This window comes from Mastigoproctus giganteus, chromosome 3 (assembly GCF_048544385.1).
Source record: "Mastigoproctus giganteus isolate SK-2022 chromosome 3, ASM4854438v1, whole genome shotgun sequence".
Taxonomy (NCBI): Eukaryota; Metazoa; Arthropoda; class Arachnida; order Uropygi; family Thelyphonidae; genus Mastigoproctus; species Mastigoproctus giganteus.
The window spans coordinates 236,235,320-236,262,524 of NC_143577.1; the positions used below are offsets into that span (position 1 = coordinate 236,235,320).

A 27,205-nucleotide genomic window follows, 5' to 3' on the forward strand; every position below is an offset into this window, starting at 1 on the left:
CATGCTATGCATAGCAAAGAACAACCTGTATATATGCGTAAGTAATGAAACTGGAAAATATGAGGACAACTTTTTTTCAAAGTCCTAAAAAATCAATATCAGGCTAATCACAGTATCCCAGCCTGTTGTGTTAAAAATTTTAAGGAAATGTTTTGAGCCTAAACCATTTATTTTTTCACATTTTGGTGCAGATGGACAATGTACATTTTCTCAATTGTTTTGTCTTCATTGGTGAGTGCACTTTCATTTGGATGGATTAGTAAATGAACAGAATATTAAGATCTTGGGAAATGAAAAACATGCTTTTTTTGGAACTTATTAGTGATAGTCCCCAAGTAGAATGCTTTTGGCTGCCAGCCACATGAAGGTTTGTTTGTCTGTTTATCTTTGGAGGGAAAAACCATCTTGGCATGTTAAAAAACTTTCTTCTACCATAATTTATTGAAGATGACCTGAATCATCAGGCTACATACTAACAAGATATTGAAGGCCCCTTCCATATCAGTGAAGAGGTAAGAAATGCATAGCATCTCTTCATATCAAGGAATTTCTAGATATGGATGGGTGGATGAGATGAGTAGTTCATCTCATCCACAAATCCACACTATTGGATTTTTCCCTCATTAAGGATCTTACTACATTTACCAGAATGTTTACAAAAGTTAACTGAATCTAAGTTGCTACTGATCATGTAACACCTAATGAGTTAAGAGTCATAGCAGGAAATTGACGGTTGGTAGTATTGCACGAATGCATAGCTGCCTACTATCTGGATGATTCTGCCACAACATCACCTCCTAAAAATAAAACTGACCCGTTAGCATCCTTCTGCATTGCTAAGATCAGCAATGCAGAAGATATTTCTCCATTCTTAATGGGGAAACCTTGTCAGCAGACAATTGACAAAATGCAAACAGTGCTAAACAAAAACATGGGTGCTCACTCAGCAGCATAACATCAGCTCATTCATATAGAACGAATCTAAAACTGGCCACTTACTGTTTTAGATTCATTTCGTATGAATGAGCTATATTCACTCCATACGAATGAGCCATATTTATTCTGTATGAATGAGCTATATTCATTCTCTATGAATGAGAAATAAAAATTTGGCAAAGGTAAAGAAAAAGACTACTACAACCATGGCAACTTTCCTGCTATGTGCTCATTAAATGGAGAACATGTGTGGTTGGTCAGTTGTCTGCTAGCAAGATTTCTCCATTATGCACTTAGTTGGCACTATTCTAATATTCGCAATAGCAAAATGCAAACAGTGCTAAACAAAAAATGTGAGTGCTCACTCAGCAGCATAACATCAGCTCATTCATATGGAATGAATCCAAAAGCGGTCACTGCAAATTTACCCCACATCTTAATAAACTTGTGAACTGCCGACATCATCAATGATAAAGTGATATTTACTTTTAGCCAGCAACATGAGAAGATATCTAGCATTTTGACATTTGTTTCTGTATGCAAAGTTGTTGTTCAAAAATTTCTAAACAGTATGTGACTTTTTTTTTTTTTTTTTTTTTTTTCAGAGCTGTCTTTGCCTTCACACATTCTATATTTCACCACAAATTTTTGCAGCTCGCTGCACTTAATGTTAACGGAAAAGTGATTACATTCAAGAGTAACAATTTTTTTTTTAACCACATAAGAGGAAACCTAGCTTTTCTTATAAATTTCCATTATGTCTGCATTTCGAAGTCAAACAAGTCAACACGATTACATTTAACAAAAATGTAATATATTTAGAAACAAGAAAATTTTATGGAAAGATTTCTTCTCTACTAACGATTCAAATTGTTAAGTATTCTGACAATTAAAACTAACTAATTATATCATTTTATTTGGTAATACAGCAGACTCTTGATTTACCAGGATCGGATTAACTGGGACACTACAAGACTCCAAATTTAAAAAAAAAATCAACCAAAAATCATAAAATTCAAGGAATGACTAGAATAAACATATGTTTTGCAAGTCGTAAATAAGCAACAAGAAGCGGCGTTATAAGTCATCATTGGGAGATTAATGTGCCTATTATCTTGCAACCCCCACCACTGTCTTTACACACGGCGCTCAAAAAAAAAAAAAAAAAAAGAAGACCAAATGTTTAGTTTGTTTTAGTGAGTTGCGTCGATTGTTGTGTTTGATCGCACTGCAAAAACACAAATTTTGTTTCGTTCTTTATGTCAGGGATGTCGAAACTTTTTTTATAGTAAATATATATATATATATATATATTTTTTTTTTTTTTTTTTTTTTTTTGGAAATCGCAAAAATGATGGGCTAATGCAAAAGAGTTCCACTTTCAGTTAAACAAAAATTTGAAATTATTCAAAATTTTGAAAACGGTGCATCCATTAAATCTTTAATGAAATATTATAATGTTGGTGACTAAACCGTATGTAATATGTAAAAAATAAAGGGAAGCTATTAGATTTAAAGTTGACATTGCAAAAAATAAAGGGCAGCATCGTATTGGACACGCGAGTAGTACGTGGTAAGTTTTTTTTATCTATCGCCATAATTTTTGCGTAGGTTGCTGAACATTTTTCGATACAGTAAGTCCCCAACTTACGCAACTACGGATTTACGTAAATTTTTTTTTTGCTCAAATTTTTTTTTTTTTTTTTTTTTCGGGATTGTAAAATTTAAAACAACAAAAAAAATAATAAGCAATCAATAACGTTCACGGCATGCACAAATTGCAGAGGTGAGATTGGAGTAAAAAACAAAAAATAGGAAAGAAGAGAAGATCCTTACAATTTATTTATGGTTTTTTTTTATATTACTGAAGATTTCAGTGAAGGGGACCCACATCTCACCAAAATAACGTAAAACCCACAGAATTCTAGCTATTGGTATTTTCAAATGCAATAAGATGATCGAGTTCAATGCTCTACTGTAATTTAGAAACCTAACAGTGAGACTTGGAAGCAGTTGTATGGAACTTCTAGCTGTGTATTTCAAAAGGAGAAATGATTTTATTTTTATTGTACTGTAAATTATAATACATTTTTCATGTAAATAACATGTACAACAGCTGTTCAATAAAGAATGATCATAATTTTTCCTGAACAACCATACTGCTTGCCATTTTTAGCCAAGTTGTGGAGTTTAAGACCAAACCAAGCTGCATCTCACAGTAACTGCGCAGTTGATTCGTGCATGATGTGACCTTGGAGGTCGGTCAGGTTTATGTATGTTTAGTTTTGTCTATGTAACAATGGATGCGACATGCAAGGAACAGTATGCTGCTCTTAAATTTTGTTTCCATCCCAAGAAAACATCAGTGAAGCCTATGAAATGTTAAAAGAGGCTTATGGCAAATATATGCTTTCACATAGCATAGCTCACAGATAGTTTAGATTGTTTAAAGATGGATGTAATTCAATCACGAAATTAGCAGTCCTGGAGCTCCAACCACTGCTCTTATCACCACAAAACCATAAACACTGCTTCTGTAATCATGAGAGAGAGAGATCATCATATTACCACCAGGGCTCACATCTGATGAGTATGGGCTTGGCACACCCAGGGTCCTGAGCTGGATATCATCATTCTTCTCTTTCTTGGTGATTCCCTTTTACTTCTCTCTCTCTCTCTCTCTCTTTCTCTCTCACAGGGTAATTCAGAAATTTTTTGGCTGGTGCAGCAAAAGCCTCAGGCTTCCCACCATATGGCTAATTATAATAATAATATAACATAATATAAGAATGGAAATTAAGTTTAGTAAAACAACTGGCAGATATGTTGAGAATATCAGTAGGAAGCACGTATGGTATTCTCCATGACCATTGGCATATGACACATGTTTGTACATGCTGGGTTCCAAGACTACTCACACTTTAGCAACAGCAAGTTTGCATAGAGGTTTGTCAGGAGCTGCAACACAGACAGTTACTGAAGATGTTCTGCACAAGGTGATAATGGTGGATGAGACATGGCTTCATCATTTCAATCCAGAGAGTAAGCAACAAAGCTCTTTTTTGAAGTCTACCTCATTGCCGATACTGAAAAAAGCAAATGTGACTTCTGCAGGAAAGGTTATGGTCACCTCTCTTTTTTGACATTCAAGGAATGGTTTTCCAGCATGTTGTGCCACATCATACGACTATTACAGAACCATACTGCAAACATGCAGGATCACATTGGTCTCAAACAACCACAGCTACACACAGGTGGGTGGATGCTGTATTATTACACTGTGAGACCTCACATTGCTCATACTGTCATCGAGTACTTAGTCAGCACTAATATCTAATGTGTTTTTCTCATCCATCCTACAGCTCTGACCTTGTGATTTTTTATTTCCAAAGTTAAAGAAGGAGCTGCAAGGAAAATGTTTCCAATCTTCGGAAGAAGTTGTAAAGACATAGGAGACAATTTACAAATGCATGTCAAAAAATGGCTTTCACCATGTTTTTGAAGAATGGCAGAAATGTTGGAGTAAGTGCATTTCATCAAATGGGGACTACTTTGAAAAGGACCATCAAAATGTGAATGATTAATAAAGGTATGTTGTGAAAAAAAAATTATGGTCATTCTTCATTGAACAGTCCTTGTCTATTAAAAATCTCTCAAGAAGGACACACCACTGCATGTAGTAGTTATAAATACAATTATACACTTGCACAGGTTGTAGTATAGAAATTAGTATACTTCACATTTATTATTATCATCATCAAATTTATATAGCACACTCTTGAATTTTGCTGTTAAAATTGTTATTATCTCTTTCTCTTCATTCTTTATTGATATGTTTTTATTTCTTATATACATTTTTATTATAATGTTGTGTACTTTAACTCTCAGTATCTCAGCTAAATTATCTATTAGATGAAAATGATATTCTTGAAGATCTGAAAGTGCTAAATAAGGTAACTTGTTTTTGCTTTCTTATAGTGAAAAGTAGCCACTGTTAACTTGCCTTGCAATAGTTATAAATATGATTAAGTGTACAGAATTGAATTACAGCTGTATGATGCAGTAGAAAGGGAATTGTGTAAGCTGTGTTATGAAATAGTTGTGGAAATGGACCTTCCCTTCAATAATTATCCCTTAGACCAGTGGTCAACAATCTTTTTCTATGGCAGATCACATCTTGCTTTACGAATTTTTTGTTGCATCATAATAGTCAATTGGTAATGAAAACTGTGTAGTATAGATATTGAAGATTATGTAGGATGTAATCAATAAATAAAAATCATTCACAAATCTTTTATTTACATTTTTGAAATATAATTTTTAATAATGAAGTATAAGAATTTTTAATGGCTTCCTTGATGCTGAATTTCTTTGGAAAGGTATACCAAATCTGGTTGGTACGAGGGGGTATCAAAACATTTGTATCCTTACCTAGAAATAATAGCCGTAGAAAGGTGAAACTTCACAGCAACTTTAATCTTTTTCTATGTACTCTCCGTTTATAGTAACACATTTTTCCCATCTATGGATCAGCTGTTTAATGCCTTGATCATAGAAATCCGTACTTTTTGCCTGAAACCACGATTCTGCTTCATTGATGACTTCCTGAGACGAATCAGAGCAGTGTCCACAAAATGGTTTCTTCATTTCTCGAAACAAGAAGTCTGACGGTGCTAGGTCAGGAGAATAGGGCGGGTGCTGCAGTAGTTCAAAGCCACACAAATCCAACAATTGGCGAGAACATTGCATTCAACATTGCTTCTGCAAAGGCGTCAGCAATCTTGGAACCCATCGTGTGGGCAGACCCGTAAATAATTCCCACTGCATTTGCGATGAAGTGAATTGTCACACACCTGTCATACAGCACCAGCTAATCAACCTTTGCAACAATCTCACTGTCTGTGGATGTTGATGGCCTTCCTTCTCTTGACTCGTCAAAGACACTTGTACGACTGCACTGGAACTCCCGTTTCTACTTTTTTAGAGTGTCGTAGGATGGACAATTCTGCCCATACACAGCTTTCATTTCTTTGTCAATGTTTTGAGCTTTCTTGCCCTGCAAATACAAGAACTTGATTACTGCTCGATACTCCACTTTGTCAACCATAGTATCCTTCCTCAGATTCTGGGCTCCACCTCTGGTGTATAATCACCTATGGGAATGAAATTTCACATGTTAGTTATTGAATATATAGACAACTTATATTAAAAACGACATCTTCCTACTGATGTTTTATCTAGGTCAGGGTACAAACTTTTTGATACACCCTCATATTTGATACTTTTAATGGTACACGATTCTGAATTGTCTTTTGTTAGCTGGCTTCTTAATGGATTTAACACATTTCATTTGAGAAAATATTTGTTTACTATAGAATAACTGAATACAGATAGAATGGTGATTGAAATTTTTTTCATATAGAAAAATTTTAGTGGAAGAGAAATCCAACATTCAGATATTGCTTTTAATCGATTTGAATATTTTTTTTTCTAATTCATGGCACAATTCTTTGAATTTGGTTGTCCATAAAGCTAAACTTTTGAATTCTATTAATTCCACCTGCAAATTGTCAATTAATAAAAATTCAAAATACTGAAGTGTGTGAGACATCCATTTCATTGATTTCCTCAGGATTAATTATGAATGAAAACATTGGACCGTGTAATTTAAAATTTCGGAATCTATTTTCAAATTCTGTTTTTATGTTACCGATATGATTGTTAAAAAATTTTGATTTTTAATATTTTTTAAATGAATTAAAATGTTCAGCTACAGGTCAACCAAATCATGCTAGCGGTTCACTTTATGACCTGCATGTCATAGATTGCCGACCACTGCCTTAGACATAAAGGAAAAGTTGAAAAAATCACAAAACAAAATGTAGAATATTATTTGAATAAATAAATAAATTTTCTTATTATACTCCAGCATGGCCATATAAGGTCATGGTAGCATTGTATGGGAAATTAATGAATCCAGTAATATCAAGATGGTAACTGTGATCTGCCTAACTGTAAGTTTATATATGTCCAGCCCTTCTCGTATTTATTATTTATTTATTTTTATTATTTTTTTTTCTTGTGGCTGTTACTCTTAAGAAATGCAAATACAACATTTATAAAAAAAGTAAATATGTGCATATCTTCTTTTAATTAATGATTTGAAAACTTCAGAAGTTGGGTTAAAAGCAATAAGCATTCTTACAGGACCATACAAGCTACTCTGAAAAGACAAGTACCAACCTTCTTGTTTTTTGTTACTGCAACTAATATTCAACTAGAAGAATGAACTGAGATCCCTACTAATCACTTAGTCAGAGCTGCCTACATTATCATGAGCAGCTGGACTACAGTGACAGACTAAATGAAGTGCATTGAGAGGAAAGTATGCGTGGAGCATATACACCTTGAAAATTTAGCATATTCATAAATATCTGTTGTTTTCATTGTTTTAAACTGCCAGAATTAATCCATTTCCATTACTGTATTGAAAATTTATATTGATAAATTTTAGCATTTGCAATTTTTAATGTTTGCATTGACAGAATTGAATCTGGCTGGAAGCAACAAAATTTTGTATTAGGCATGATTGCCATTTCTATATAATGTAGAATAAATAATAACCAAATAATGGTGCTTTCTGTAATTGTGATTGATGTTTGGTGTCTTTGTAACACGTTTGATGTCATCCTGTTTGATATCTTTGATATCATCACACAGGAAATCATAATAATAAATTAACACTTACAGTGGCAGACAAAAAAACTGCATCACCTTAAAAAGTAACATTTGTAGTGAAACATATAAGATATTGTTTGATTACAGTCATTTTGTTTTCACAAAGCAAAGGTATTGCGTCAGATAATGCTTCAATTGCATCAGCCATTTCTATAAATATGGCATTGGAAGGGTATACACGCTCATTAGTATCCTGTTTTGTGGAGGTGTAAGCATTGCTCCATATGTTCAGTTGACACCAAGAAAAAAAAGTGTAGCTGTTGCTCTGTCCCAGGCAGGGCTTTCTGCGTGTGCTATCGCTGATAAAATAGTCTACCACCAGTCAACAGTATCCTGGGTGCTGAAATTAAAGCATGAAACCGGTGATATGAAGAGAAGATCTGGATCAGGCTGGAAGAGAGTGACTACACCTTCCCAAGATCGATATTTGAAATGACTATGCCTTTGTAATCAGCATATTTGTGCTCCTGATCTAAAACTGGACTTTGAGATGGCCTCTGGTATTGAAACACAAACTATTGAAAGACAGCTTTCGGAATGTGGTCTGCATGCCTATCGGTCCAAGAAGAAGCCTTTGTTGACCCAACAAATGAGGAAGAAACAGCTTGCTTGGGCCAAAACACGTTTCACGGACAAAATAGCAATGGGACACCATCTTTTCTGACGAATCGAAATGCAACCTGCATGGCTCGGATGGGAAGTGATATGTCAGAAGACGAAAATCGAAGGCATACAATCCTGACTGCATAAAACCAACTGTAAAGTTCTCCGCCGGTCAGATGGTCTGGGGATGCATAACAAGCAAAGAGGTGAGGCGAATTAAGTTTATTAATGGAACGGTGAATGCAGAATCCTACACTGTTATCTTGGAGGAGTGCCTGAAACCCATTATTAGGGTTCACCACGCAGACATTCAAAACTGCATTTTTCAGCAGCACTCAGCACCTTGCCACACAACAAAATTTGTAAGTTTTATGCTATTTAGATTTAATGGTGAATTTGTCTTCTTGACTCACAAGGCTGAAAACATACTTACACCAATGTTTACCCTCGTTTTTCTCCCTTAAGCTGCAGTCATACCTCAGAAATGCTGGCATTGTATTACAGTGTTGGACTGGCTGGCAACAGTCCAGATTTGACGCTATTGAAAATTGCTAGTATATAATGTCGTCTGAAATAGCTCAGAAGAAGCCAACAAGTAAGATTCAGCTGCAGGAGAGCATTGTAAAGGTGTGGTACCATGAAATTAGGCAACCATATATCCAGAAGTTGATTAACACTGTGCCAGATCATTGCAAGGCTGTAATTGCAGCTTAATGAAGAAAAACAAAATATCGAGGACTTATTTTGCTGATTTACAGTACATAAAACTGTTATGTTAACTTGTCATTTCAGTTTGTACACGTAAATGAAATAAAATGTATGTTTGGTTGTCATGATTTCCATTTGCATGATTTCTCATATTTCCGTTAATTATGCATTTTACCCTTTGGAAAGATATTTATGGCAATTAGGTATATCAGGTGGAGTCTTTATTGGATTTCATTCACAGAGATATCCCATCTAATAAATGCATTTCGAATATTTCTGCAACCCACAATGCAGCACAAAACACATTATTTGCAAAATTCACAAGTGATGCAGTTTTTTTGTCCGCTGCTGTATATGTATTATTAACTGAGATATAATAGCTAATAACTACTTTGTTTAATAAATTTATACTGCAGATAGGAATTATTATTTGGTTTCATAAGATTCTCGTGAAATTGTGTCAATATTAAAAAAAAAAATCTGCATCATAAAATATAAATAGCACAGCCAGTTTTCAACAACTTTTCATTGACTTGAATTTAATAATTTTGTTGAGAAAGTAGTTAGTGTCCTTCAATAATTGCTCTCTTAAGGTTATCTGAATTTGACTATAGTATATTTATTCAAAAGCCTTGTTCTTAAATGTTTTGATAGCCCTTGTTCTGCTATAACAAGATTTAAAAATATCTTTATACTTATTTGAATGCCATCCCACCCAATTCTTACGAAAAACAAACTTTAAAAAAATTAGCATGATGAATTAGAATACTTTTTAGAATGATGTAGTGGCAGTTTGGCTCTTCTGTGATACATAGTACTGTACATTCTTGCTTCTCATCTATGACAATCACATTTTTTTAACCTTTTTCTTTCTTTTTCTTTATGTTGAATTGTTACCCCCTAGGCATTTTCAAATAGACAGGTGATGATTCACATTTCTGTATGTATGCCAATATCTTTTCATGATATATGTATGCCAATATCTTTTAAGGGCACAAAAGGTTATATTGTTGTACACACTGGAAATAATGATATTAACAGTAAGAGATCTGATGACTTGCTTAACAAGTACAGGGCAATGCTGGCAAAAAGTCTCGAGTTAGGATTATATTTGAAAGAGTCTGCAATTCTGTCCAGACACAAATGGAGGAAGTATATGTTGAGGAGTATACCTTGCACATTCTCTTCAGGGCCAATAATTTGGCCCTGAAGAGAATGTGCAAGGTTCATGGGGTAGAATTTTTCTCGGCATTGTCTGTGCTTGTTAATAGGAGAGACTGTTTTTACAGGGATGAGATAAACTTGAATAGAAGGGGTGCAATTGAGGCAGTGATAGGTGGGTTGAAAAACTGCTAGCTTGGGGGGGGGATATGCAGACTAATAGTTTAACTAGAGTCACAGACAGAAGTGAAAGTGATCCTTGCATTGCTACTGTCAGTACATGCAACAGCCTGGAAAGCAAGGTGTCTTGGATTTTAGGACTTGCTGTGGGTCATCGTGGAACAAATTAATACATGGGCTACGTTGGGGTAACCAATAGTAAAAAACAGGTGCATGTATATTTGCATGTACACCAATTCCAGGAGCATTGTAAATAACTTTGATGAATTTGAAGTACTGATTAAGTTGTGAATGCAGACATTGTAGGAATAGTGAAGACGTGTTGTTACTCAAACATTAATGATGCTGAATTTGAATATGGGGGACTACATGTATACAGGAAGGACTGACAGGAGAAATGGAGGGGTTATGCTCTTAGTTAAGAAGAATATTAAATCTAAGACAGTGTATCCAGTTAACTTGGGTAACGAATGCAATGCTGAGTCAGTTTGATGTGATATAAGCACTGGGAAAACAAAATTGAGAGTAAAGTGTCTAATAGGCTTAATGATTGTGATGAGTATGCCAAGCTATACAGGGAAATAGAGAGGACCAAAAATTCAAAATGTCTCATAATGAGGGATTTTAACTTTCCAGATGTTGACTGGAATTTGTGGATTGGTCACTCACACACTATGATGACTTTTATGGATTTCTTACTGTTTTCTTCAGCAAGCATGTTAGAGAGCCAACAAGAGAAAGCAATACTCTTGATCTGGTTATCAGTAGTGATTCTTCATACATTAAGAATCTGCAGACAAGAGATCCACTGGGTGGCAGTGATCATGGTGTACTAATGTGAAATTTAATTAAAGACAACTATCGTAAAGGGAGGGAAAGGCAAAAGCCTTTCCCTCCCTTTCAGATCTCAGCAAGTGACATTCTTTCACTTGCTGAGACTACACACAAGGAGGCATAAATTCAAGTTGAGGAAGGATGGTTGCAGGATAAACGTGCAGAAGTTTGTCTTTAACCAGTGAATGGTTGATTGTTGAAATGACCTTTCATCTGTCATTATGGAAGTGAATAGGTTGAATAAATTCAAGGGAGAAGTAGACAAATTCATGGAGGGTACAGATGGTTGAACTGGTTTTTTTTTTTTTTTTGCTGATGCCATATAAGCTTGCTTTCTTGCATCATTTGCCATTACTGCTACTACTGTATACCACTGCTGCTTGTGTAAATACAATACTTGTAAACACAAATCATAGAAATTAGGTCAATAGTTCTCAGCAGCCTTCTGATACCTACTGCTCTGTAGCATCTATCATTTCTTTCTCCATCCTCAGATACAAATTTCACTATTCTTCATTTAGCAGCCATTTTGCAATCAAATTCTTTTAGCTATTCATACCTGTTTGTTATTGCAGTATGTAATGGGAAGTTAGTTAGATATATTCCCTTAAAACAACAGGGCTTTACAGATTTGCATATGTTAGGGGGTTTATTTATGTCACTGTTGTTCATTATAATGCACAAAAAAGTAATGAATTATTTTAAGGGAATGGATCTAACTGGACTTGCCATTACAGCATTTGTGTTTTTCAGTCTTTGAATTACTTCATTTAGCCAATTCTTGGTTCAAAGCAAGAACACACGCTTTTGCTTATAGAATTGATCCACTCGTTAGCAGGTTTTATCTCCAGCTTCTGAGAACCATTACAGAACCTCTTTGATGACCAAATACAAGGCAGGACAAATCATTTTCTTTGCTACATAATTTGAACTTTGTTTTTAACTATTGTTGATAAGGAACTAGGCAGAATATTCTTTTTTATATCAGCTTTTTCATGGCCTCTATCACATTTCAGTTTTTTTTTTTGTTTTTTTTATGCCAACGTGCAGTGCAGTTCTTGCAAAAACATTTGCAAGGTCTGCACTGCACAGAAGATTACTGAAAACTGACGTTTTGTTTTCAAATACAGAGTATGCGGAAAAGGTCAAGGAATGACCACCGCATATCCCGGAGCAATATGGCCTTAGTTGCTAATGCTCCTAAAAAAAAAAAAAAACCAAACCAAAACCAAACGTTTTGTTTTTATTTATTTATTTTTTTCCCTCTCTAAAGCTTTCTTGTAATTCCAATACAGGAATGTAGTATACTATATAAATTTTTTACCCACTGTCAGAGCTTGTCTGTACATTAGTGAGTATTACCAAATTCTTTAGAACTCCTTTGTTATAGCCATAGGTGCTATTTCCAGTGGTTCTTTAAAGCCGTTCATATAGCATAAATCCATGGAAACTGAAACTTGTATTTGTTGCAAACAGCTTCATTTATAACAGATTAAATTTTTACATACAAATTTGTATGAAAGATTATTGTATGAATTAAATTCGTGTGCCAGTAATAAATGGAAAGTCTACTGGGAGGCTATTTTCCATGTCATGTATGAAAATTTTGTTGAAATTGCATTTCAGACTGGTTGTTGAAAGAAAAAAAAATGCACTATGGTCATTCTATTCAACTGAAAGTTGCCAATTTTTTGTTAACTACAAGAGAAAACTGTGCCAACTACAAGAGAAAATCATCACTGCTGGGCATCAATAAAAATAATTTCTCATTGAGTTTTTATTAATAATACTGTGCACTTTTTGGATGTTGCATCACAATTATAGTAGCTTTTTATATGAATGTTTTAAAACAAATTTTCAGTATTTATAAAGCATCTATTTATTGATTTTTTTTCCAAAAAAATTACAAGTAGTCAGCAGTGCAATTATAAAATTTAATTTTTTTTTTACAAAAAATCAAAATTATTTTTGTAAAAATAAAACTCCAAGTTTTATTTTTTTGACATTTTTTTTTTTACACTTCCATGTAACTTCCTCCTTGTTTAGACTGTTGATATAAATGAATAAAAACATTTCTATGTTTGTTTACAGTAATTATTCACACTTTCTGTGAAGCCAAGTGCAGAAGATTCACCTTTGAGTAAAAATTTGTCTCCCTTCATTACATGCCACTCTGATAACCAAAAGAATGCCAGAGCATTTTATAATGTGACGCTTGCTTACTCCCTAAGGGTAAATAACACAACTGCTTTTTAGAATGTTTTATAACCTTTTTTTGCATTAGTGCTTTTTTTTTCTCAGTTCCAGTAATTGTGAAATAATGGCATCACAAAGTTTGTAAACAAGGCGGGACATTTTATATTTGATTGCATGTCTTCATTGTGACAGGAAGTAAAAATATCATATTGTTAACAAAAAAAATAAAGAAACTTGATTGTCTTGAAGGTATTGAGGATCTCCACAGGGTAGGGCCATTATTTCTATATAAAAATTGCTATGAAAGATGACAGGGCCACCTAGTAGCCCCTTACGATCACCTAAAGGTTTAGTGATATTGTGAGTGTTTCATGAATTTATTGGAACAGATCATGTGTATCTCTCATGTTATGCTAAATATGTTTGTTGCAATTCAAAACAATGGTTATATAAATAACAATAATTTTATATTCCTGTATTAAGATTCTTTTTAACTGTTATATTCTTCAGTGGTTATCTGTTTAGTGCTTATATAATAACTAGACATAGGATAATATAAACTGGCAAAAAAAAAAAAAAAAAAACAGACAAAATATGCATGCAGATATGCAGTCAAATATATGATATGCACTGAAATTCTGCAATAACACTTTTTACATTTATTACCAGTTTCTTGCACAATTAAACTACTTTGTATTCAGTAAAAGTAGTAAAACCATTAACAAAAAGTTTTAGAATAAGGATCATTTCACAACTTGCCCATTGAATAACTTTTGCTACAATAAACAGCAATATATTTTTCAATGCAATGATTGTAAATTTGTAGCTTTTATCATCTAAAATCATTATAAAAACAGAGATTATCCTTCCACATCAATGGAAATAATCACATTCAGTTTAAAAATGTGAGTCTTTGTAGCCTCTACTTGAAATGGGAGCCCATGTTCATTTTCATTAACAAAGTCATCTATTTTCCTTAAAATTTGAAATCCAGCATTCTTTTTTTAAAATGCCACCAAATTTTTATTTTCTCTCCTCTGTCTCCAAGGGTGGTTGAAATTTCTAATTGAACTTTCCTTACCTCTTCCATTGCATTTCTCAAATAAAGTTCCATTTCTTCAGATTGTTTATTGAATTAGGTGTTCAAGCAAAATGAGCCTCAACAAACAGCAAATGCATTCTAACCACTGAATTAGCTTGGAAGCACCAATAACTGCAGTATCCAAAGCATTGACAACTTTTTTTATAGAATCAGAATTTTTAGCATAAAACAGTGCTGTACATAACTATGTTTCCCGCCTTTTCAAAATAGACTATGATGGAATCGAGAAGCCACATTGCATATCTCTGTAAATAGCAATACAAGTAGAGGCTTTTATGAAAATCTTTTTAATACAAGAAATAACTTAACTTTGCCAAAATTGTACCAAATTGTTTCTGCAAGTCTATGTAAGCCATGGGCTAAGGAAGTAAAGTGGATTAGGGTTGGATAGAAAACTTGTAATGCAGAAGGTGCTTTTATCATACATGGAGCAGCATCATTAACAAAAATGCAGACTTTTTTGCCATTAGTTGATTCTTGGTCTTTCCATAACTGAAAAGAATCATTCACAAATCTTGTTGTGGGGTGGTGATGCTCAATAACCTTATAATCAAGCAAATGCAGACAAGAAGGTTCTCTAATTTTGCACATACCATATGCACAATGTAATACACAAGCCAGTGGCAAAAGTAAAAACATGTTTTCCCATGCTAATTTATTGTAATAATGTTTTCAATGGCTGAAGTCACATTTCCATTTAATATCTGAAAAACTGATCAAATTAACAAAATATGGAATGTTACTAGTAATTATTCATATTATATGCATTTGCATATGTGCACATGCATCATTATATATTTGTTATCACTATACAGCGTATAGTGATAACAAATTAAGGACCAGGTTTATTTCCACTTAACTGCCAATAGTAATGTGAATTCAATTACAAGATATTGTAAACTTTGTAGCACACTTTTACTGTGTTCAGTAGCAACTTCTTGAATTTGACAGAAAATTGTAACTTGTAAATAAATGGGAAGTACTTCAGTGTGAATGGAAGTTTTTTCAAGGGAAGTCAGAGGAGAATAAAGAGAGAGCAAGAAGGGTTAAAATGATTCTCCACAGTTATTAAAGGTTAATGGATATATATGATTTTAAACAGCATGTTTTATGCTTTGAGCTAAAATCAACTTTTTTCTCCCCATTATTTCACATGTTTATGTCATTCATAAATTCTGTTTCTATACTTGCTTTTTAATTTTGTTAAAATTATAATATGCACTTATTTGAAGACCAAAAATAAATAAATAAACGCTTATTTATTTATTTATTTTTTTTTTTTTCAGGGAAAGTTGCCTGCAGGAAGCAAAAGGCAGGACTGTAAGTGAATACTAAACTTAGACTTCATAAGTTTTTTTTTTTTTTTTTTTTTTACAATATTTCATGATTTTTAAAAACAGTTCTCATCCACTTTGGTAGAAATTGTGTATATATTCGAATGGAAGCTTGTATATAATGAACAGTCTTCTATTACTCTGGGGAAAGTGCTTGATACCCTAGTTGACTGAATTATATTACATTTTTGAAAATGCTGCTGCTGTGTACTGTACTGTTTGTATTACAATTGGTCAAGATATCAGGAGGGAAAGAGGATTAATGACAGAAATTGCCAGAAGTTACAGATTATTATCAGAATACTCTTTATTGCATTGATCTTCAAACTTTTGTCACTTGAAACATCTTTTGTGTGAAATAATCATTGTATTTGCAGCACACATGAAAAGCAGCTTTCATTAAGTTGAATACAGTATTTCATAATCTGAGAGAACACAAAAGTGCCCTGGCACCCCAGTCAAGAATTGCCACTCTACAGATGCATCAGAATAGTCAGAACCATACAAATGCTGTAATTTCAGGAGTAGTAAATAAATTTGAATTCAAGCTATTGATCAAGGTTACAAATGCCAAGGTAATAGGAGTAACCAAGACTGGCACCAGCATAACATATGAAGTGCTGAATTTAATTGTGACACACAGTGTGTACAGGAGTGGTATGACAGGCAGAACAGAAAGAGTAGTAGTAGTGGCATGTGATGCAAGAAAGCAAATGTATGAGCTTATGCAGCATCAATCAAAAAAAAAAAAAAAAAAATCACACCATTCCCTCCAAATGCCTGTCCAGTTCCTCCTTAAATTTATTCAACCTATCAACTTCCACAACGACAGATGGAAGTTTGTTCCAGCAATTAACCACCCGCTGGCTAAAGGCAAATTTCCACACATCTATTCTACATCTGTCTTTTCTTAATTTGAATTTATGCCCCCTTAGGTTCGTAATCTGAACAAGTGGAAGGATCCCATCAGAATTCAGCGTGCTCAACCCATTCAAGGCCTTATATACCTCAATCAGATCACTGCGCAGGTGCCTAGTCTCCAGCCACTGCAATTTGCAGAACTTACGCCTCTCTTGGTAAGAGGATCCCTTCATTCCCCTCACCAATCTCGTTGCCCTTCTCTGTACACACTCAAGTAAATCTACATCCTTCCTAAAATGAAGCCTCCAGACCTGTATGCAGTACTCAAGGTGTGGCCTGACCATTGCCTTATACAGAGGGATAATCACCTCCTTTTCCCTGCTAGCAAAATTCCTATATATCATTGACAAAACCCCATGACCTGCCCTGGCAGCCTGTCTGCATTGCTCAGAAAACTTCATATCTGCCTGCACCATTACTCCCAGGTCTTTTTCATTTTCTACCACCTTAAGTGTAGTACCACACAGTTGGTACGTTTCTCTGGGGTTACTTCTACCCATATGTAGTACTTGCATTTGTCAAGGTTAAACTTCAGTTGCCACTTTTTAGCCCATATGCCCAAATTATCTAGATCCTGTTGCAGTAGCACACTGCCATTACTGTCATAAACAACCCTGCCAACCTTTGTATCATCTGCAAACTTCAACATTAAGCCTGATATACCTTCATCAATATCATTGATAAATATACAAAACAACAGTGGACCTAACACCGAACCTTGTGGGACTCCACTAATAACATTAGTCCAAGAAGAGCAGCACCCATTGATTACCACCCTCTGTCTTCTAGCACTTAACCATCCTTTTATCCATTGTAGCAACTTACCCTTAATACCATTCTGCTCCAATTTGTACAACAGTTTTCCATGTGCAACAGCGTCAAAAGCTTTCCTGAAATCCAAATATATGATATCAAAATTATTTTTCGCATCCAGTTCCTTTGTTACCACATCATAATATCCTATCAAATTTGTCAGACAAGACTTTCCCTTAACAAACCCATGCTGTGTCTGAATTATTGCTGCAGTCTTGTCTAGATGATCCTGCAATGCATCTTTAACCAGCGACTCCATTATTTTACCCGGAACAGAAGTTAAACTAACTGGACTGTAATTACTCGTGTCACCCTTCTATCCCTTTTTGTGAATTGGGGATACATTTGCACATCTCCAGTCCGTGGGAACCTCCCCTGATCCAAGGATGCTCTCATAAGGGTTTGCTTAGTTGCTTTGCCACCTCCTTTAATATAACTGGATAGATCCCATCCACCCCAGGTGCTTTTCTTACGTTTAACTTCAACAATTTCTCTTCCACTTTGCTCTCAGTTATTACAAAATCATTAAGTATCTTGCTACAATTTGATAACCTTCTGCCATTTTCAAACCTTAATAATTCCTCACGTGTGAATGTAGATGCAAAATACTCATTCAGTTTGTTTGCTATCTGAGCAGGATCATCAACAGTCGAACCATCGATGTCAAGTGGACCAATCAGATTCATCCCCTTCCTTTTAGAGTTTATATAAGTAAAGAAATCCTTGCTGTTTTTCTTAGCATCTTTTGCCAAGGATTTCTCGTAATAGCCTTCGCCTGCCGAACCTCCTTTGTGACCTGATTACAGATTAACTTATATCTGCCATAGGCTTCTGAGTCGCTTGATAATTTATATGCATCCCATGCATTTTTCTTCTCTGTTACGAGTCTCATTAGTTCATTTGACAACCATTTAGGCCTAAACCTTGAACAATATTTCTTAATAGGTATGAAACTTTTAGTAGCATCCACGATTAATTCCTTGAACGCTTCCCACTTAGAATTTGCTGTTGGTAACATCGTCAGTTGATCCCACTGTACAGAATTTAAAAACTGTCGGAGACCACTGTACTCGCCTTTACGGAAGCAAAAACCCTTTCCTTTACCCCTGATGGTAATTAAATCTTTAAGTAAATCCCACGTCAGTACACTGTGATCACTGCCATCTAGTGGTTCTTTTATCTGCAAATTCCTAATACATGAATGATCACTGCTGATAACCAGATCAAGAGTATTACTTTCTCTGGTTGCCTCTCGAACATGCTGCTGCAGAAAACAATCATCCAATAAATCCACAAAAGTCTGACTAGTGTGTGAGTGCCCAAACCACAAGTTCCAGTCAATATCTGGGAAGTTAAAATCCCCCATTATAAGACATTCCAATTTACTAGCCCACTCTATTTCTCTGTACAATTGTTCATTGTACATTCAAGTCATTAGGCCTATAACACACTCCTACTCTAATTTTTGCTTTCGCAGTGCTTATGTCACACCACACTGACTGAACAGTGCACTGTTCATCTATATCAACTGGATGCACTTCTTTTGATTTTATGTTTTTCTTTATTAACAACATAACACCTCCTCCCTTCCTATCCTGTCTATCCTTTCTGTACACATTGTACTCCCCAAATTCCAGTTCGGCATTCCTTATATCTGTGTGACACCACGTCTCTGATATCCAAACAATATCCGCCTTTGATGTCTTGACCAACACTTCAAATTCATCAAATTTATTTACTATACTTCTAGCATTGGTATACATGCAAGTATACATGCACCTATTCTTATTCTTAATTACTCTAACACATCCCATATACCCACCTGTTTCACGATGACTGCCATCCGTCCCTGAAACCCCCAACACCCCTCTCTCCAAGTCGCTACTTATTCTAATAGAAGTTGTGCAAGAATCACCTTAACCTCTGCCTATGGCTACTGTTAAACTATTAGTCCTTGTATCCCCCCAAGCTATCAGTTTTCCGACCCACCTAACACTGCCTCGATAGCATCAGCAAATATTCTTGCACCCTTTCTATTTAAGTGTATCCCATCCCTGCAGAAGCAGTCTCTCCTGTTAGAATTTTTTTCAGCCTGGACTGTACTTGTCCAGGCTGAAAAAAATTCTATCCCTTGAGCCTTGCACAATCTTTCCAGGGCCGAATTGATCGACAAGGCTCTCATCATATACTCCCTCCTATCGTGTCTGGGCAGAATTGCAGACACTTTCAAATTCAACCCTAATTCACGGCCTTTTTTCATCAGTGACCTGTACTTGTTAAGTAATTCTGCCAGTCTCCTACTCTTAATATCATTAGTACCAACGTGTGCAACTATATCACCTTTTGTGCCCCTAAAAGATGATATCTGCTCTACAACGTCATCAACCTTTGCCCCTGGCAGACATACCCTGGTCCTGTTCCACCTTTCCTTTTTACAAAGGATGTTTCCCAATTCCCTGACAATAGAGTCACCAACAACTACTAGTTCCTTTGGGACCAGCGCAATCTGCCTTGGGGGTTGCCGCTGTGTTGCGTGATGACCAAGTGCAAGCTCTGGCGTTGATGTGGGCAGCTGAGAGCCTGATGGGCCCCTCAATTTAGATCTTTCGAGGGCATCCACCCTGTCCTTCAAACTCTCATATAGGCCCATAACAACGCTGAGTTGTCGCCTGATTTCCTTACACTCCTTACATCGCGCGCACACACAAAGACATCCCCCATGGCAATATCATGTTCCATTCCAGATAGTTCGACAAACATTTCACAAGTTGCACATTTTTTTAGGCTGTGATGCATTGGAGAATCGCCCCCCCTCAGTTCTCCCCCGAGTCACAGCACTCCTGCCACTTTGTGCCCATTGCTTTGCTGCTCTAGTTTGAGGCATGATATTTTAAATTAATAAGATCAATAAATTAAATTAAATTAAATTAAATGTCAATACTATGCTATCTAATAGAAACAGTGAAGCATATTACTGTTTCTATAATTATACGTTAGAGCTATCTAGCTACCACAATTAAAAATTTGAATTCCCTATCACTATAAACAAAACCAATGCCTGCAATATTCGAACGAAATAACGGTTTTATAAAGTATTACGTATATCTACAAAAACTGTTTATATTAATTAAAATAAAAATAACCAGCGTAATTAGAACTATAAGACTATGTATTAAGTAAAATATAAAATAACAATTATGTAAATAAAAAACAAACACTTATCGTTTTTTTTTTTTTTTTCGGAGCCTGTAACTCGCAGCTGTATTTTCTAAAGAGAGTCAGCGCCCTCTCTGGTCATACTTCTTATCAAAAGCAGTCAAATGGAACATGTAGTGTGAAATAGTTAATAGAAAAAGAAGAAAATGAAAGTGGGAGTATGTTATAAATCAAATAATTGTGAGGAGTGTGATAAGCTTTCATAAGCAGCTTGTGTGTGTAAGCAAATGCATCTTGTTATGAGGTATATTCACCACTTATCAGTTGAAACTTGTGGACTGACCATTCATCCAGCATGAGAAAATTTTTCAAAATTTTTATTTACTTTATTGTAGTACATCCATGAGGGATTCTGCTCTTTTCTAAGAATCAAAAAACAAGTCAGATAGGTAACAAACAAGATAGAAGCAGTAGCGTCATTAATAACCCATTTAAACTGACTGATGTACTGAATAAATGCTTTCATCAGTCGTTACAAGTGAAAGAACATTCAGTCCTTGGGAAACTGTAAGAAAATATCCAGCAGTAAGCTAGAATACTGTAAATATAATTGATATTATTGCCACAGAGATGGGACTTATGGATGGAGAAACTGTTGAAGTTTAGTGTGGAGGGGGTAGACTCTGCTAGCTAAGATATACATTGTAAGTCTATTGGAGGTGGGGAACAAGTGCATCAAATAATTAGCATTGATTATGAGATCATCGTGTATTTAGGGACAATCCAATACTGGAGAATGTCATCATCTCTCCAGTCTACAAAGTCGAAGCCCAAGAGAAACAACTATAAACCATTAAGCCTGATGGCTATGGCAGGAAAGATCATAGAGTCTATGTTTGCACTGTGGACATAGTATATTAAAGGGACAAAACTTTTGACATGCTCCCTCACTAGCAGTTATTGTACATATTGGAGCAAGCTGTGATTACAGGTAGGGTCCTTTAAATGGATTGAGGAATTGCTGAAAAACGAAGATAGAGGATAGTTATAAATGGTTAGCCTTCAAGTAAAACCAGAGTGAGTACTAGCAGGATCCTTTGGGGTTCAGTTCTGGATTTAATATTATTCAGAACATCATGTCAAAATTTTGGACACGTGGTGAGGGTTGAGCATGAGAGCTATGCTGCAAAAGAATCTAGACATGCTACATGAATGATTAGCAAAATGACAGTTATGGTTTAATATTGCCAAATATAAGGTCTGGGAAATAATAATCCAAGAGTAAGTATGTAGTACCAAACATTCTTATACCATGTGAATATCATGGTCATGTAGTATAAGGGTAGTTTTTATTATATACTTAATCTCATGGATAATTGCCATGTAACATCCTTCCCAAATTAAATTAAATGCAAGGATAAACTAATCATTAGAAGAATGTAAAAAGTTAAATATAGCAGCTGAAAAAAGGCTTGTGGGTGTTGATGCAAGTAGACATTGTTTCTGTGCTGTTAGACAAGCAGCCAGGAAAGCTTGGTATCTTATCAGTGATTTACTTGACCTTTTTGAAAGGTAAACCATAACAATAGAAATATAATTGGCTAATTTATATTATTAAGTATCCTAATCTAGTTCAGTGTGTGCTTGTACATCAGATGATCTTAGAATAGCATAAGAATTTTTGTTTAGCTCAAGGAATTTAATTATTAAAAATTGTTAATTATCATTTATTCTTTCTTAATTATTTCAGCTTCTGAAGGGATTACGCCTCCTGATAATGGAGCCCTATCTGTAGAAGCAAGAGTAGAAGATGGGAAGCTGTATTATGATAAGAAATGGTATGTATACAATTAGGATATTCTTGGAATAATGAAATGTAATTTAATGGGTTCATATTTAAATTATAAAAAATGCTCAATTATCAGTAATCCTACAAGTTACAAACACCATACATTCTCGAAAAGTAATTCATAAACCGGTAGTGATTTTCCCATAGATATAAGGGACGGTGTGTTCTACAAAATAAAATGCTCATTACCAAAAATGCACAACTGGGATAACCACAAGATTTATGTAAAATATATGTCCTAACAACAATAAGATTTTAAATAATATCTTTATTACAATATACAGCAGGCCCCTGTTATAACGCGGTTCGCTTTATGCTGATTCGCTATAACGCTGTTCTTATATTATAATCCCTGTCTGACTATAACGCTGTCACAGATCACTATAACGCTCTTTTACAGATTGCATTTTTGGCATATTTAACAAACTCGTTTCATTTGATGGAGTCAATAGCTTGAAAATGAATAGCAAAAAACCGCATTAAAATGTTTCCCACTCTCAGTGAAATTTTCTTGCATGCTAATTTAATTGCAGTACAGTGACTTGTTACGTAGTTCCAAGATCAACATTTTAAAAAATGATCAAGTATATTGCTTGTAATATTTGTAATAGTAATCACTCAGTATAGTATTAGACATTGTGCATAACGGACAGTTTACTTGAACATTGTATCATAATTAATGCAACCAACGCAGTTACATTTTCGAAGAGTTAATAATGGCCAATAAGAATGAAAAAGCAACAATGTCTGGGCGAAATACAAAGACTATAAATGTAAGAAAAATACTACTGAATTTGAAAATTAAATTAGACGTTTTGAAGCGAATCGATTCCGGTCAAAGACAAGCGGATGTGTGCCATAATTTAGGACTTGCAAGTTTAACTGTAAGAACAATTAAAAAAAAATAAAGAATTAATTTTAGCAGTGGGAAAGATAGCTGTTCCACTGCAAGCAACTAGGACGGCTATTAGGATTGAAATGGAAAGACTAACTAATTTTATTGAAGATAATATCCAATGCAGAATTCAGTTAAGTTAAATATCATAGATAATAAAAAAGCGAAAGAGATTAGCCTATATGATGATCTGAAGAAAACTCACCTAAAAAAAAAAAATTGGAATCATTTAAAACTAGTAAGGGCTGGTTGAATAGATTTAAAATCCAGGGAGAAGACGCAAGTGCAGATCAAGTAGCCGAAACTTTCAAAAAAGAACTTGTTAAAATTATTGAAGAGGGGTATTGTGTGTTATTCTTCTCAAGTTTATAACATAGATGAAGCAGGACTTTTGTGGAAAGGAATGCCTAAAAGAAGTTTCATATTGAAAGAATAAAAACACATGCCAGGTTTCAAAGCGGCAAAGGAACGTTGACTTTATTGTTAGGTGGTAATGCTGCAGGGGATTTAAAATTAATACCCCTTTTAGTTTATTTGGAAGAGGGCAAAAGTTCAACCCAAAATCAACACATTTTTCATGATTAAATTCATCAGTTAAATTCATTATTTTAATTGGAATTTTAAGTTTAATTTTGATATGTAAGTAGTTACCACATAATTATATACGTATGTAATGCAGAATATTTTATATGTACATATATTTGAATATTAAATATTTTAACTGACATTTGTGTATCTTTTCACTAACGTTTATTATTGATTAGGAAATATCCTATGGCACCGACCGCAACTCACAAATACATATGTTACCTTATGGGAATGTGGTACTCACTTAGTGCGGATTCACTTAGCACTCTGTTTTTCCGGAACGAATTATCAGCGTTAAGCGGGGGTCACCTGTACAGTAGAGGTGGATTGCATTTGAGGAGCCATACTCATGAGTTAATGTTATGAGTACAAAAAACTTTTGTTTAGAGAAATCGCTATGGCACTACAATTTAGTACAACAATTTGAAACTATTGAAACAATTTGGAGTTGTGTATAGAGAACAGTTATTATCATATAAATTAAATAGAAATAATCGCAGAAATTACACTTTTCTAGCTCTTGCTTGCGACTGGTCAACCCATTGCTCCTACAAGTCAAACTGCAGTGCACCAACTGAATGGAAACTATTTACACTTTATACAGCTAAAATAAAATTATAACAATGCTTATTTTTAACTGGAAACATAAATGACGAGAGAAAATAGTAAACACCTTCCCCAGGAAATAAATAAATTATTCTAAACATAACTTTTATATAATAGGAGATGCGTTTGGTAATTTGCACTTCTGTCATGCATGCAAAGCGATGCTTTGTTAAGTTGTGGGGAAAAGTCCATAAAACTGAGATATGAGATCATGAATTGAATGTCCATTTGTCAAAAATTTTTGGTTGTGAGATTGAAAGTTTGAAAATCAGATGTTTGTGAACTGTATATAGATTCCATAATAATTTCTTTATATACAATAAAAATAGCAAAAAAGAAAACTTGATTGTGGTCCATTCTAATAAATTTTTTCATTTCTCTTTGAAGATTGGCAGACATTTCTTGCTTAAATTGTGGAGGTTGTTAAAATAGATCAGCCTTTTTATGGAGACTTTGACTATCTACATATAGTCAAACTTCTGGATAGGACCCTTGCCTAGTAGCACTCAGTTTTTACACAATCTAGACAATTGCTTTCTGCACCAGCTTGCTAGGGATGCTGCTAGAGATCAGTGTTCTTGGATTGTTCATTACTAACAGTTCATCTAATGTTAAAAATTTTCAAGTTAAAGAGCCATTAGCTGGCAGTGACAATAATGTGTTGGTATGGGAAGTATCCAAGGAAATTACAGTTATTAAAGGTAGAGGAAAGGGTTTTCATTTTCTCAAAGGGACTTAATTATATTGGCCTTACTGATCATTTGATTTTAATTCTGAGAGAGCAGCTGAAATTCCTAAGGGATATACATGCTGTGTGAGAAATGTTTCAGAAAATAATTATAGTGCTACACACAATCTTGTACCTTTAAAAAGATATGGCATGAAATGGAAACTGAAGTGAATGATCAAAATATTGATGAAATTGGACATCTCTGTAGATCATATAAAGTAGTTTGTAATCAGATTACTCAGGGACCGAGACCACCTAATGCAGATTATGAAAGGATTTAGTAAAAATGTCCAACAAAGATAGTAAAGCGCAGCCCTTTTGCATAGGTGAATATTAAAAGGAAAGGAAAGAAGCATATTAGCCCACCACAAAGAAGTAACATTGGTGTAGATGTTACTTCTTTGCGTCAATCAACTGATAAGTTAAACAAGTACTTTGCATCTATATTCACAAAAGAATAGACATTGCAAGAGGAGAAACCTGTTAGTTCAGCTGATAAGCATTCATTATTTAACTAATTTGTGTTTAGGAAAAAAAAAAAAAGTTCTGGAAGAGAAAGTATCAGGATTAAAAGTGAAAAAAGAACAAGCAGCTGATGGCATCTATCCAGTTTTATTAAAAGAAAAGCAGCTAAGGTTGTCACAAAATTTTATGTGTAATAGTGGCAGCATCCTTAGACTCAGATGAAGTTCCAGAAAATAGGAAATGTATTCTCTCCCATACACAAAGTTTCAAGAATGATCCAACTATAGACCTGAAAACCTGACTTATGTGTCAAGAAGAATAGTGGAATTGGTGATTGAGGATGCACTGTAGGGTCACCTCAACAGTAACTATTATAAAAGAGCTACAATACTATTTTGTTAAGGGAAGATCTTGTCTGGCCAATTTACTAAGGTATTATGAGGTAACCACACAGGAACTGAATGTAGAGAATAACTTTGATACTGGGCCATCTGTGTTCCAGTGTGTAGCCTGTACTGCCACAAGTAAGGAGCTTGCAGATTGCCCATATAAATTGAGTAAACTCCTCTGGCCTCAGATGAATTTGTAAACTCCTCTGGCCTCAGCTCTCTAAAGAATAACAGAATTTATTATTATAATTTGTTTTGAACTTTAGAAAGGCTTTTGACAGCCCCACATGAATGTCTAGTATGATACCATCATTATCATTTGATGATATTAATGTTACCACAAGTTTCATGTCAAAATTTGCTGATGATATTAACCCTGACGGGCAGGGTTGATAACAACAAGAATGAAGGAATATTGCCACCACAAGACTTAAACAAGTTACACAATTGGACTAAAATTGACAATTAAGCTTTAATGCTAGTAAACACAACAGTGTGTTAGCCCACAATTAGGCGCCTCCATAGCCAGGTGGGCAGGAGCAGCAGTGCGTAGCACATACTTCTTAATTAGACCGGGGTTCGAGCCCATGACTACCAAATACAGAGGATGCAGAAAGGTCAGGGAATGACCACCGCATATTCCCGGAGCAGTATGGCCTTAGTTACTAATGCTCCTAAAAACCAAACAACAACAACAGCCCACAATTATCCCAAATTAAATTATCACCTGGGGAAAATGCACCTCCCCAATAACACACTCAAGTTCTCTCAATAACACACTACTTTCCAAAAAATGTATCTGGACACTCCTGTTTTCATAGTCCATCGGACATCCTCAGATAAAGATCAATTGACCCAGTCAGTTGTGTGTAGGCCACAAAAATTATTCCCATTGTGGCACATAGAGCTGAGTTGCTGATTTCAAGTGGGTTGTTATTGTTGGGTGTTGTAGAGGAATACACATGCTTTGTAGAAAATGGCTTGAATATTTCTGCAATTAC

General features: G+C 34.8%; 1 protein-coding gene across 1 annotated transcript in view; it reads left to right on the plus strand.

The window, feature by feature from the left end:
• Positions 1–6: 6 nt before the first annotated feature.
• The window catches only part of LOC150088903 (sin3 histone deacetylase corepressor complex component SDS3-like), a 36,618-nt gene continuing 9,419 nt past the window's right edge, over positions 7–27,205 (plus strand). The window contains exons 1-4 of the mRNA XM_090370354.1: positions 7–37; positions 4,825–4,889; positions 15,745–15,778; positions 22,433–22,520. Of these exons, the coding sequence (XP_090226480.1) occupies positions 7–37; positions 4,825–4,889; positions 15,745–15,778; positions 22,433–22,520 (218 nt within the window). The remainder of the gene's footprint in view (positions 38–4,824; positions 4,890–15,744; positions 15,779–22,432; positions 22,521–27,205) is intronic.